This window comes from Anabrus simplex, chromosome 2 (genome assembly GCF_040414725.1).
Source record: "Anabrus simplex isolate iqAnaSimp1 chromosome 2, ASM4041472v1, whole genome shotgun sequence".
Lineage (NCBI taxonomy): Eukaryota > Metazoa > Arthropoda > Insecta > Orthoptera > Tettigoniidae > Anabrus > Anabrus simplex.
Window position 1 is genome coordinate 768,957,252 of NC_090266.1, and position 14,596 is coordinate 768,971,847.

The window sequence follows — 14,596 nt, forward strand, 5'->3', positions numbered from 1 at the left end:
AGGTTGATCATATGATCAGTGATTAGGATAACTATTTGTTTAATGAATCTGAAACGTTTTTTATGAAAACATTCATCATTCCTGGCATTTAAATGCAACCAGGAGGGGATTGAAAGTACGTTATCTGAGGGTAACAGACATCGAAGCAGTGGAAGTGACTGCCGACATAAACTTGAAGGAAGAAAATTAGGTGAGTGTGCGTAATAAAAGAGATACAAACCATTTTAAGAATAAACACATGTGTTGAAGCTATACGATTACAGTAAATAAAGTAGGCTATGAAGCTAACGGATGCCTAGGTGGTGTCTAATGATTAAGATTTGGAAGGTAAGGAGTGTGGTGGTGAATCCTGAAGGGATTCAGATTAAACTACTAAACACTTTCTTCATTTTATCCCAATTATTTCTGGGGTGGTTGGAGCCACCTGGCTCATTTTGGTTTTGGTCGGAGGTTTTAAGGCCGGATGCCCTTCCTGACACCACATGATTCTGAGATGAAAAATCTCAACCCAAGATCGACCGGGAGTCGAACTTCAGCCTTCCGGTTGGAAAGCCGGCAGCGAAGCCAATTGGTTAATCGCGCCTTCCATTTCGATTCTATTACTACTTGTATATTTTGTTAATATATTCTAGAGGACTGAACATTTAAAGTCGGACAGCCGTCGCAACGGACGTGAAAGAATCGCAATGGTTATAAAACTGCTGGGGCCGGGATGACTGGCTCAGACGGTTGAGGCGCTGGCCTTCTAACTCCAACTTGGCAGGTTCAATTCTAGCTCAGTCCGGTGATATTTGAAGGTGCTCAAATACGTCAGCCTCGTGTCGTTAGATTTACTGGCACGCAAAAGAACTCCTGCGGGACTAAATTTCTGCACCTTGGCGTCTACGAAAACCGCAGGTAAAGTAATAAATGGGACGTAAAAACAAATAACATTATTATTAAAGCTTCTTTTTTTCTGAATCTGTTTACCCTCCAGCGTTGGTTTGTCCCTCAGACTCAGCGAGGGATCCCACCTCTACCACCTCAAGGGCAGTGTCGTGGAGCGTGAGACATTGGGTCTGGGGATACAACTGGAGGGATGACCAGTACCTCGTCCAGGCGTCCTCGTGTGCTATGCTGAGCAGGGGCCTTGTGGGGGGATGGGAAGATTGGAAGGGATAGACAAGGAAGAGGGAAGGAAGCGACCGTGGCCTTAAGTTAGGTTCCACCCCGGCATTTGCGTGGAGGAGAAGTGGGAAACCATGGAAAACCTCTTCGAGGATGGCTGAGGTGGAAAACGAACCCTCCCGAGGATGAGTGGACCCCGTTCCAGCCCTCGTACCATATTTCAAGTTTCGTACCAGAGCCGGGAATCGAACCCAGGCCTCTGGGGGAGGCAGCTAATCACACTAACCACTACACCACAGAGGCGGCCTATTATTAAAACTACTGGTAACTTCTTTAATGGTTTCTGCCATTTCATAATTTTACTTTTTTCACCGACAAGTTAATCTTTCTGATGTTGAAAGTTACCCATCACTTACTTTCTCACTGAGCACCGAAGACGACTTTAACCGGTTTAAATATTGTGTGATCATTAGCCGGTATCTTCCGTTTTATAAGAAATCTAAACCAATTGCGCATAACTTTTGTTTTTTGCCAGTGGTTTAACGTCACACTAACACACCGAAGGTGTTCGGTGACGCAGGGAAAGGAAAGAGCTAGAATTGGGAAAGTAGAAGCCATGGTCTTAATTAAAGGCTGCCGACGGTGGGATTCGAGCCCATCTTCTCCCGAATACAATCTCACAGCTACGCGACAGTAACAGTACGGCCAACTCGCTAGGTTCATATAACAATCTCATTTGTAACCATCAATTCGAATCCAAACTCTAACCACCCTGCAGACAAGATCGCAGTGATGTCACTGACCTATCACCTCACAGTCCATGGAGCATGAAGTCCAAGAAGTTTAATAACTAGTTATTTAGAACCAGGCAAATACTTCATAACTCGCTACGAAGATTCATCTCTCTTCATACACGACCCCGTAGAGGAACGGGACAAGGGTTGGACATCGTACACATGTAGGCCGAACAGCTGACGGCAGTGCTTGACAGGATGGGGATGTGGGGGTAGAATATTAGCGTGGGAATTAAGTGAACTCTGACATAACTTAAGAAGTCAGCAGCAAATTACTTTTAAACATATTCTAAATAAACGTATGTTATTTTTTGCACACGATCATTACCTGCATGCGTGAAGCTGTAGAATCGATGCGCCGTGATGTGCCCATCCATATGATCCTCCTCGAGGGCGTACCGGCGAGCCCTTTGCCTCCTGTTCTCGTCCACACTTGTCAGGTACATGTTGTACATGCGTTCGTACTCCTCTTGACTCACATTCATCTGCACACAGAAAATAATATATGCATACAATCGGAGGGCACAAAATATGACAGAACAACGTCAAATAAGTCCACCCAAGCATTTCTTTTTCGTATTGATAGTCAAAATTCAGGTATAGTCTAAATATCTATCCTCCAGCCTAGGAAGCTGGGCTTGGGAGACGAATGATTTCGAATTCTACACTACCCATACAGGAAATGGGTCCCCATTCCGGGAAAGTCCTATGATGGTCCCTTCCTCACGAATTATGACCGCTTCCAAACTAACCCCAGCAAGTTATTAGAGACATAGAATACACACATAATGCCACAGGTGGGTTGATGATCTCCAATAGAAGAACTATTTACAAATATATTACCTTGTTTTAAGTAATATCTAATCTGTAAGAACTATTTTTGAAAACTGACGAAAGTTGTCCTCTAGCTCGGTGCTTATCTATTTAACATGAAAGTGTTTATTATCTTCTAAAGAAATGGGATGGGCAAATCTTATAAAAGATTGTTTAGAGACAAGGGAAATAAGAGACAAATTTATGGATGAGGGCGATAAGAGAAACATTGATAACGAAACTCAGTTGCATACTGTTGTAACGTTATTGAACAGAGAGTGGAGAAATTGCCAAATTATTCAACATTATTAAGGGAATGTCGAGAAATAAACTGATAGAGTTAAGAATTCATACATGCTAGTTAGTGACGGCATTGTGCCTAAGGTAACCTGGACAATATAACTTTGTTGAAGTCTAGAGCTATTAGGTACGTAGATTATACTTATGCTATATAAATAATGAACCGGCACATTCTATTTAAATCGCCTGAGTTGATAATATAATATTAAAACTCATTTGAGATTTCGGACGTGGTATGCAGGGGCTGAGGATGATTACTTTGGTCAACCCCACTTTGGAGGGGTCACGTTTCCGGAGTGTTCGATGGACCTCTAGGCCTATACATGTCCGAGAAGTTTCGTGTTTTCTTATTTTATTTTTGAAGTTTCATTTATTAACATAATATTTCTAACATTTATTTATGGCCATTATTTCTCTATTCAGTTTCTAAATCATTTAAGTGTTGAATCGGTTTATGATGTTTTCGGGACACTTCTCTATTTGTGTTTTTTTGTATTTTATAATTATGCTATAGGTTATAAACTTTGGTATACTGCATGTATAAAAATAACAAAAGGTTACAATGAACAATACCCTCTCCCTGATCTGCGGTTCCAACATTATAGGAGACGGGTTTTATCGTATCTTCTTTAACATGAAGGTTATCCTAACGTTAAGGATACAAAACCACCGTAAGTAACTCTGCTTTCGTGATAATGTTCTCGGAAATGGAAATGCAGATTAGTCACTTTCTCTTTCATACAAATGCAGCAATCGCCCACTCGAAAGTGCTGAATCTGAGGGAATGTCGACTAACGGTCCAGAGAATGAAGGTCTGTGACTGCCACATTCCCTCGGCCAAAATAATACACAAAAGACTGCGTGAAGGTAAGGAAAACGTCCAAAAACATTTAAACGAACAGTATTGACACTTAATATTTAAAGAATCGAAAGGAGAAATATAGCACTTATTGCGAGGTGAGAGATGTCACCTATGGAATAATATCTCAGAATGGACGCTATGATATTCCAGTATTTCAGAATGAGATTTCGTGTGGTGTGTATTTGATATGGCTTGTATTCTTCCCTCATAAGCTGTAATTTTTAGAATAATATTTCCTGGAGTGACTGTACCTCTTCTGTCCAAATGCCAGCGCACAGCGTGTTTTGTTAGTTGTAATGTCGTATAACTATCAGAAAGTACTTATACCTTTCACGGCCCCTGAGTCAATCAGAATTATTCAATTAATATAAGTACGAGACATTAAATTTTTGGTAATTATACGAATGGGACATGGATCAAGTTCTGGTATGAGAGCAGCAGGTTTCTTGCCCATGATTGGAACATGGCCTTGTCATAAAGTTCATCAGCAATTAAACAGTCTGCAGATTCTCATTCTCTTCAGTTCACAGAAGAGGCTATTCAATATAAGTGTGAAGGCATACTGTAAAATTCCTGTACACGCATGACCTACGCCGACCACGCGCGCTTATCTCCTATCGAGGAAAGATGAGAGAGGGCATCTTTTCTACAATGCCAGGTTGCCACAGCCTCAATGAAAATGTCCCGAAACAATAAAGGAAGTTACGCAATTATGAGTTGTTTACGTAGAGTTCTAACATTTTGCAACATATTTACTTAACCCAGTGAACTTTCATCTCATGCCACTAGTGAGTGTGAACAAGCTCACTTCAGTTACCAGGGATAGAGTACATTACACAAGTCTACTTAACAACTAAAAATGATTAACTAATTGACTTATAATGACGTAGTTCACTTAGCAGAGGTTGTCTCGGAGCGATAACTTACGCCCCGGACTGTACGCTTGTGTTGAACCACAGCGACTGAAGTTCTCGACACAGGGAAGTAATGTCAGCATACAGTACTTGCTTACCCATCGCTTCTGTGGAACGTTGTGTTCGGAAAGCACGGTCCAAACAACACCTGGTAACTTCCAGTCCGAATTTCACCGATTAAATTAACGGCACTGTCATGCATTTAAGACAGCTTTTAGGGATAAGAATGGGGTGCACTCGGCATCTTCACCACCTCAAATTCTAGCAAATCCCTGGATGGTACCCAAAATGTTAGTGACGTTCCCTTACCTATTGCAAGTGCATACAGCAGTAGAGGCACCACAGACACACAGATTATCACATGTGATAAGAAAACGAAACAGAGGACCAAAATGATCGAGCCTCACCTATGAGAAACAACACTAAAACACATGGTACACGTAGGCTAAACCTGCAAGTTTGCATTTGGGAGATGGTGTATCCGAGCAAGAACGTGAAATTAATTCCCCAACAGGAAGTCGAAATCCTACTTAGAAAGACTACCAAATCTTCAGGAACACATGATCCTCAGCTTTACTATAGCTACAGAAAAAATGTACCAGTCTAATTCCTGAGATGAAGGCGGAGACAGAAAACGAACCATTCAATCCCAATTAGTGCCGAGTTACGGATAGTGGAAGCCTTTATCTTTCACTGCTCCACTGTGGCCCGAATGGAGATGATATTATTATTCTTTATCTTCTTCTCTTATTATTGTTATTATTATTATTATTATTATTATTATTATTATTATTATTATTATTATTATTATTATTATTATTGTCATCAACTGTCCGACTCCTTGACTGAATGTCAGCATTGAAGCCTTCGTCTCAGAGAGCCCCTAGTTTGATTCCCGATCTAGTCGGGGATTTTAATCATCTCTGGTTAATTCCTCTCACTCGGGGACTGGATTTGTGTGTATGTCCCAATACTCTCCTCTTCATATTCATACAACACATCACACTACCAACCATGACACAAACGCGCAATAGTGTCAATATATCCCTTCCACATAGGGTTGGCGCCACTAAGACCATCTGACCGTAAAACAGTGGCAAATCGACATGCGTTACATAGTTTGCACCCGCGATCCCTCAGGGTGGGATAAAATCTGCAGAAGAAGAAGAAGAAGAAGAAGAAGAAGAAGATTTGTATTATTTTCTGGATTTCCCCATATAGGCTATAGTTTTACAAGACGAGATTACTTTCACCGAGCGAGTTGGCCGTGCGGTTAGGGTCGCGCAGCTGTGAGCTTGTATTCGGGATATAGTGAGCTCGAACCCGTTGTCTTCAACCCTAAATATGGTTTTTCCGTGGTTTCCCATTTCCACACCAGGCAAATGCCAGGGCTGTATCTTAATTACGGTCACTGCCACTTCCTTCCCATTCCTAGTCTTTTCCTATCTCTATCTTCGCCATAATACCTATCTGTGTCGGTGCGACGTAATGCAAAATTGTAAAAAATGATTACTACTCAAGCCTCGTGAAACACTGTTTATTTTCTGATTTTCTTCAGCTGTGGATCCTTCAAATCTCTGTTCAGTAATTTCTTGATAATATCGTAGGTTTCTAACACCGCCATCACATTATTATTATTATTATTATTATTATTATTATTATTATTATTATTATTATTATTATTATTATTATTTACGGATTATGAAAATCAAGTGTAGAGGGAATGACATTCATTGCAGGACTCATCTATTAGTGAGAAATCTATTCGTACAACGGTAAAAGTCCTGGACAGTTCGTATGAAGTGAAGGTTCACCTGTTATCGTGAAGTGAGAGGAGAAAAAAAATTCCCGCAACTACAGCATTTGATATAATCGTGCCAGACTGTGATAATGGTAGATTAACCTGTGTGACCTTCCGGTAAATGAAATTACAGTAAGAGGCTGTTTCTATTTAGAGTTCGTGTGGTACCTATCAGGCACTGCTTCAGGTATAGAGAGATGTCGTCATCACTTGAAACAACATAGCATTACAGCGTCATCACTCAAATCGAGACCAACGAGGAATTAAATGTAGCTGAGTAGACTCGCCAAGCCTCTATTTAGACTGTAGAGTGTATATAAACAAAAGTGGGTAAAAACCCAGCAAACACTCTCGTACAAAGAATGGTTTCGTGTATCGTGGAGAAGTCAAGGTGCGTAATTGCCGACCCCATCTCCCTCCCGGAAGCACTATTTCTCACTATGACACATCGGTGAGTCCCCTCTCCGTAGTGTACACATTTCTGCGAAACCATCGTACTTTACTCGATACCGCATTATTAATTCATGGATTCAATTTCCGCTCATGGAAAGCAGGCTGTATTTTCGAAGAAAAGCAATAACCTGCCCCTCCCATTGTAATACCTCTTTTGAGAAACTGGTGAGTAATGGAGTGTGGTTTGGCCGACAAAGTATGCTCTCATAAACTTGGCCTGTCTCATTGGTTGATAGTGTGTTAGAGCTGATCATTAATCTAGCTGAAGCTACATGAAATAAAGACACTCATACAGAGGATGTTGTATGGAGATCTTTCGGCTCCCAAATTACAATTGGCCGGGCTCAGTGGCTCAGATGGTTAAGGCGCTGGCCTTCTAAGCCAAACTTTGCAGGTTCGGTCCTGGCTCAGTCCGGTGGTATTCGAAGGTGCTCAAATACGACAGCCTCGTGTCGGTAGATTTACTGGCAGGTAAAAGAACTCCTGCGGGACTAAATTCCGGCACCTCGGCGTCTCCGAAGACCGTAAACGTAGTTAGTGGGAAGTAAAGCAAATAACATTAACATTAAATTACAATGGCTACAGCACTGATCGTATTTCAGCATTCACCAGACCCATCCTACAAAAATTGAACATATCTTCCAAAAATATTTCTTTTCTATCATCATTCTTGTTCCCAAAAAGTACTGACTGACGCTTATTCGACTAAGATCAAAAACATGTAGGCTAATTGACAGTTGAGACAGCATATTATTATTATTATTATTATTATTATTATTATTATTATTATTATTATTATTATTGGCTTGGTGACTTCTTTCCTGAACTGAACATATAAGTAATACTGAAAGGGCTACATTTTTCGTAATCTATTCTCTCCTAGCAACCCGTATCACGAACTGTATTAAAGTATTCTCTCTAAAAGGATTAGGTAGTATTAACCCCTACTTTTCTTCTGCTAACAAGCTTTAGTTTTCAGTCATGAAGTATACCATGAACCGCACCCTTCTCATCTCTGTCATCTTTCTTTACAAATTCAGTGAATCAAGGTTATTCGTAGTCGCTAAGATCATTCAACATTTCGTACGGAGTTTGGCAGTTTAAATATGACAGTTCGAAACTTAAAGGAGTGAGAATCTGAAAACCTCACGAATTTTCACTTCAAGTATGAAGTGTGCGTTACCTGAAGCAGTATAACTGAGGGCACTGTTCGCCGGATCGATGTGGGAGAAGTACCGTGGAGGGGTTGGGCACTCAGTCTATCAGACGCAAATGTGGAGTGAGGACACTGGCCTTGGTCCACGGTGATTCATTCCGTTTTGTGCCGGCGCGGGAGGGAAAGGGAAAGCGCGAGGTGCAGTTTAGTGTGGTAAGACGGAAGTAGGCTACCTTCCTTCGCCTGGTTTCACCCTTCGTCCTCGTTACTTTACTCATTACTTATTACACTAATACACACGTCTGATGTGACAAGAATTACCTGGATTGGTGTAGCCATCGTTTGGCTAGCTAAATCTCTTCCGTAAGTCAACGTATTCCTGGCCACAACAGGTTGATCCCAAAGACCACTATCTCACACGGAGAAATACAACTGTGGATAAGCGCGAACTAGGGCGCAGTTGGACATTGCCACTTTTTGTACAAGACCTTGATTTTTCCAAGTGTCGGATCCCATCCATTTTCTCTCTGATTGGTGTTATATAAAGGATGGTTGCCTAGTTGTACTTACTCTTAAAACAATAAACACCAACACGACCTATCAACAGGTTTGATGCAGCCTCCCGCGCCATCATATCCATTTCATCTCAAAACGTAGAACTTGTAGAAATTTCTTGTCACAAATTTACGAAGTAAATTCCCGTAAAAACATTATTTTAACGTATGAGTATTCTCCTAATGAAAAGTCGTTAGTAAAGCTATAAGTTTCACCGTTCGTATCTGGTACACTATTGATTACCAGCTAAATTTCCCTCAGATCTGTTCCCCGCAGTGAAGGAAGAATCAGTCCGCCTCAGTTGTGTAGTGGGTAGTGTGATTAGCTGTCACCCCAGGAGGCCCGGGTTCGATTTTCGGCTCTGCCACGAAATTTAGAAAGTGGTGCGAGGACTGAAACGGGGTCCATTCAGCCTCGGGAGGTCAGCTGAGTGGAAGTGGGTTCGATTCCCACCTCAGTCATCCTCGAAGTGGTTTTCCGTGGTTTCCCACTTCCCCTCCAGGCAAATGCCGGGATGGTACCTAACTTAAGGGGACGGCCGCTTCCTTTCTTCTTCCTTATCTATCCCTTCCAATCTTCCCATCCCCCCACAAGGCCTCTGTTCAGCATAGCAGGTAAGGTGGCCTGGGTGAGGGACTGGCTCTCCTCTCCAGTTGTATCCCCCGACTGAAAGTCTCACGCTCCAGGGCAATGCCCTTGAGGTGGTAGAGGAGGGATCCCTCGCTTAGTCCGAGGAAAAAAAAACAACCCTGGAGGGTAAACAGATTAGGAAAGCAAGAAAGAAAGATGGCACAATCAAGTTTGAACCTCTAAGGTTAATCTTGATGAACTTCCAAACAGTAATTTTCTAAAAGAGTTATGAATTGCAAGTAACCGAAGTCTTCGATCGCAAGACAACTATATCACTATCCATCGCAATTACTTGCAAATGCACTTGATTAAAATTCCTACTCTTACAGCAGCTATTCTAACGGCCTCGGATTTCATGCAGTGTGGCTGACGATCCATTTGAAATTTTTCAAACCTCTATTACCCATCTTCGGATAGGAGCACTGAACAAATTATGTCTAATACCGTCGTAAAGCATTACTGCTTGAAGAGTTTCAACGATAAAATATAGGCCGGATGGTCTGTTAACCCACATGGATAATTTAGACATCTATCATACAATCTCATGTCGGACGCCCATGTTAGAAAAAAGGAAAATCCAACGCCCAAACGTGTGAAATAAAGTTTACTGAATATTTAGAGCTATCATTGGAAACAGAGAAAATAATAATAATAATAATAATAATAATAATAATAATAATAACAACAACAATTGCGTGTGGCCTCCGGATAGGCCTGATGCATGTCTTTCGAGTTGACACCTTGTAGGCGACCTGCGCGCCTATGAGGATGGGGCCCTATCTAGGATGAATTCTAATGCCGAAGATGGCACAAACACCCAGTCCCCGAACCACTCAAATTAACTAATGGAAGTTAAAATGTAGCCTACCAAACCGGACGGGAATCGAACCCAGGCCCCTGAACGAAAGGCGAGCATCGTAACCATTTTGCCATCGAGCTGGACTCTCCTGCACTGAAGCTTGATTTTCTGAAGTAAAAACTAGGAATAGTATGACACAGTGTCATTGCCAGGATGATGATCGGAAGCGGTGGCCCTTCGTGTATAAATATAAAACAAGCTGGCTCATGGATTAGCATTGTGTCTCGAATAATATGGTAAGACAAGACGTATATCATGATATCAAAATGCTTGCAACTTTTTTTGAAGTATCCCAGCTACATAATCGCTTATCTACAGAACGGCCTGTGAGGGAATTGAAAAACAGTGTTTTCAGTGTTGAAATCATCCTGAATGGCCATTAAAAGATTGAGGTCAGTGCAAGGTGAATATCTAAGCATCAAGCGCTACACATGAAACAGGTAGGTGTGACTGTATAACATTATCCTAACACGAAATAACCTGCGTTGTATGGTAGTCATCATCTTTCTCACTGTCACGCTGCATGCACCTTTCGATCTTCATGAAGTCGAAAATATTGACCTAACATGTAGATTTCTACTCAGTAGGCACCATGTTTGACCGCGATTCCTACCTTCATTTAATTGTCTATAAATAAAAATTGTCTCCTCATGAAGTGTCGGGGATTTTAACCTTAATTGGTTAATTCCTACGGCACGGGGGCTGGGTGTATGTCTTGACTCCATCATCATTTCATCCTTATCACGATGCGCAGGTCGCCTACGGGAGTCAAATAGAAAGACCTGCACCTGGCGAGCCGAACCCGTCCTGGGATATCCCGGCACTAAATGCCATACGACATTTCATTTCATTTCTCATTTACCAATACTGCCGTTAGTATCAATTTTTCGCCGCTGATTTTCATTTACTGACATATATTCGTGGTTGTTGTTGTTGTTTTCGTTGTTGTGACGGTTATTTCTGTGTATTAAAAATGCCTATATCAGAATATATACTGTTTTAGTTCATGAGGAAAGAAAGGTAACTAGCAGCTATTGAGAAGATCTATTTGAAAGAGAGAGCACATTTCTTTACAGAATTTAGTCTTGGGACACTTTTCATTTTCTTTATCAACGAAGATGACCTATTTTCCAAACTGTGGTCACGAACGGCAAAATCTGGAGCAAGTGATTTTCAATTTTCGGACTGCATAGCGTGATCGGACCTGTAACGTGTAATGCCGACATTTAAATAATAATTTTCCAGAACCCAGTAAACTAACGACCGGCTAAAACTGCCGACATTGCTAAGCTAATGAGAAAAATGTCTGAAAGAACGGGGATGTTTTCAATATTCATCGATGAAAATACTATGAAACTTACAGTTAAGCTCTAAATTTAACGGGATTTCTAAAGACACAAAACTAATTACTCGCATTTTACAACCAAGTAGGCTACTGAGTTTCAGTATGGCATAATTATATCTAGTTCTTGCTTCTTTGGACGTTATAGTTTAGTAATACACTCAGCCGAAAGAATGTTGAACTTACCTTCACGTTTGTGCTTAGATTCGTGGTTAATACTGCTAGAACAAGACCCCAGTTACACGGTCGCTGTTTGGTGTTTGTTTGCAATCAAAGCTCACAAGGAAATTTACAGTTTTGTCGTTAAAGAAAGAAACTCTCTTAAGCTAAAGTGTCCTCCATTAGCCGCTCAGAATTTTCAAATGGCCAAGGGAACAACATGAGTGCTCATGCCTCGTCTGGTCTCCAAATTCTTATAGTCCAGACATTTACTAACTAGGACATGGGATGGTAGAAGGTATGACAATCAGTGAATCGTGGTGAGAGTTATTGTGAAGGAACAGGAAAAACATATTTCATTGAGAAATATTTCCATTCCTACTACATGTCAACAGAACAGGATGATAGAGCTACGACAAAGCTCTGAAGGCTACACTTACATTGGGAATACCCGGCACATAAAATGTGTATCATTACATAATTAAAACTACATCCTTCTGCTGGCAGTAAGTCGTCATTTCTCGGTAATAAACAGCAAAAAAGACATGCAACATGCAGAACTTTCTAACAGAAGAATAGGCCTGGATCGAATGAATGTACAACACTGCCAGGTCAGTAATCCTCCATCATCGGCAGAAAAAGATTCACTAGTTAGTCTCATATGAACTACATACTTTAAAATAAAATGCAGTATTATTATAAAGTATTTAGAATTAGTGTATGTTCCTTCTGACTGTCTGTGCATGTCTAGCAACTAGAACCAGCTGAGTACTTGGAGGCTGGAGACTTATTTTAGAGTTCTGATTAATGCTCACAGCCTTAGCCTCGAAATACGCAAATTTAGTTATTGGATTTCACTGATTATTACATTCCTATATTTTCATCCAGTAGCTTCATGTCTAGCAGCGTTTCTGTAAAGGATTTAGAGTAGGAAAGCCATTTATAGTCCGATAAAAAGATATCTAATCTCCTTTCCCAAAATTATTAATCGTTTTATACTTGCGAATCGTACAGCACTCATTAATGTCATTAGACAATACTTTTGCCGGCTTATCGTTCCATAATAGCAGTAAGTCAGGGAATAATCACCTGGACTATGTTCCAAGCTTCACGTGTATGCAATGTTAAGGAATTTTATGCACTCTAGCCCAACATTAAAATTAAAATTCAGACGTCATTCTGTGCATACTTTCTACATTAAATTTCAAGACCGCGATCTTATGAGTAACTGCTGTGATCACAGCGGTATCATTTCACCTCTGTCACGTAAATATCACAGTTTACTCACAAGCAGAGGAAGAGTACTCAGCCCCAGTAATTTATTAATATATTACACACATAACTAATCCGCTAAAACTACCCCTGACTCCCCCAACCACAAATTGTCAATAGTCAGATAACTGGAAATCATATACATCTTATTAATGTTACTAGACAATATTCCTGCCGGATAATCAATTTAGAGTAGTAGTGAGTAAGGGAACAATCGAGTGGAATAAGTTCCATATGTCAATTAAGTTGAAAGGTCATTGTAGCAGACTGCTTTGTAGGATTTAGTTGATTTTATATGCAATTAAATATTTGACAAAACTGTTCCAATTTAGGTGGACCAGATCATCGTCCTCTCTGGATGAAAATGATCTGAAATATTTGTGACTCTCTTTCATGCTGAGATCGAAAGCTAGAATGGCCGCAAGGGAACGGAAATACCGAAGGAATGTCGACGGAGAGCTGAGGGTTGCTGGCGTGCTCCAAGGACCCCCTCCGTCTCTTTGCAATTCCTCACCTGTTGGGGTTTCCCCACGAGCCAATAAAAAAGGAGTCAAGTGTGAAGCTACGCTGAGCGTTCTGCAGAGCTGCCGCCCCCCCCCCCCCCCCCCTTACTAGACACCCGTTCTCCCCAGGCTACTAACAGAAATGGGCTACATTTTAAAAACAGCTAATTCGTGGACCATGCAATTTAAAGACCAATTGTTACATACCGAAAGCACTGTCATATTACAAATTACAAACGAAAAAATCACTATGTCTTGTAGGGACTATTCAATGGGCTTACCTTTGTGACGTCTGGAATTCGTTTGAGACCCAGGCCTTCCAGGATTCGCTTCTTTAGTCTTTCAATTTCTTCTGTACTAAGCTGAGGCACCTCCTCTTCTTCGAAATAAGTGTCCTCAAGCTCGTCGGGTTCTGAGGGCACGGGGTAAACGTCGGCCGTCGCGTTCAAGAAACTACGACAGTTAATGCCAGGTAGAGAAGACAACAATGCCACAAGCAAGAGAAGGAATTGGGGAAGGCGTGCGGGACCGGGCACTCCTGCTGGCTTCACAGGATGTCTGCCCATAGCCAGCTCCAGTCGGCTGAGATTCTGGACACACTAACAAGTTGATAACGAGGAACAGGTCCTGAAGTTCATCCTGAGCTCAACGAACGGTGACGTAATGAACACTAGCTGGTCATGTAACAATGTAACACACTCACAGACACACTGCCCTACAATTAGCACACACGAGGTGCCCGACCACAACACTCTGGAGCTGGCTCGGGAAATACTTTATATATGCTGAGATCAGGGGTACTCTTGAGAGCTGTTGATTGGCCAAGCTAATCTATGAGGGGGCGGGGCCTCGTTAGTTCTCTGACTCTGGTCGCGCTTCTCGTTCTACAAAGAATCTTGTTGCCGGAAGTGACTAGCAACTCCACCGATATTGTAGTCTGGCTTAAGGTAAATGGTACTCGGTCCGTGTCTAGCAGTGTCCAGAAGGGTGATGAGGATGCAAGAGGGGATGCCTTTTTTGTTATTTGAGTGGGGGACGCATTTCACATTGCTTGAGTTTTCGTGGAAACATCTCCC

The 14,596-nt window shown here is 41.5% G+C and overlaps 1 protein-coding gene across 1 annotated transcript in view; it reads right to left on the reverse strand.

Moving 5' to 3' along the window:
- Positions 1-14,394, reverse strand: part of mav (maverick) — a 46,374-nt gene extending 31,980 nt beyond the window's left edge. Inside the window, exons 1-2 of the mRNA XM_067139437.2 lie at positions 13,802-14,394; positions 2,230-2,386 (exon numbers count right to left, since the gene is read on the reverse strand). Of these exons, the coding sequence (XP_066995538.2) occupies positions 2,230-2,386; positions 13,802-14,086 (442 nt within the window). The 5' untranslated portion in view covers positions 14,087-14,394. The remainder of the gene's footprint in view (positions 1-2,229; positions 2,387-13,801) is intronic.
- Between the last annotated feature and the right edge of the window lie 202 nt (positions 14,395-14,596).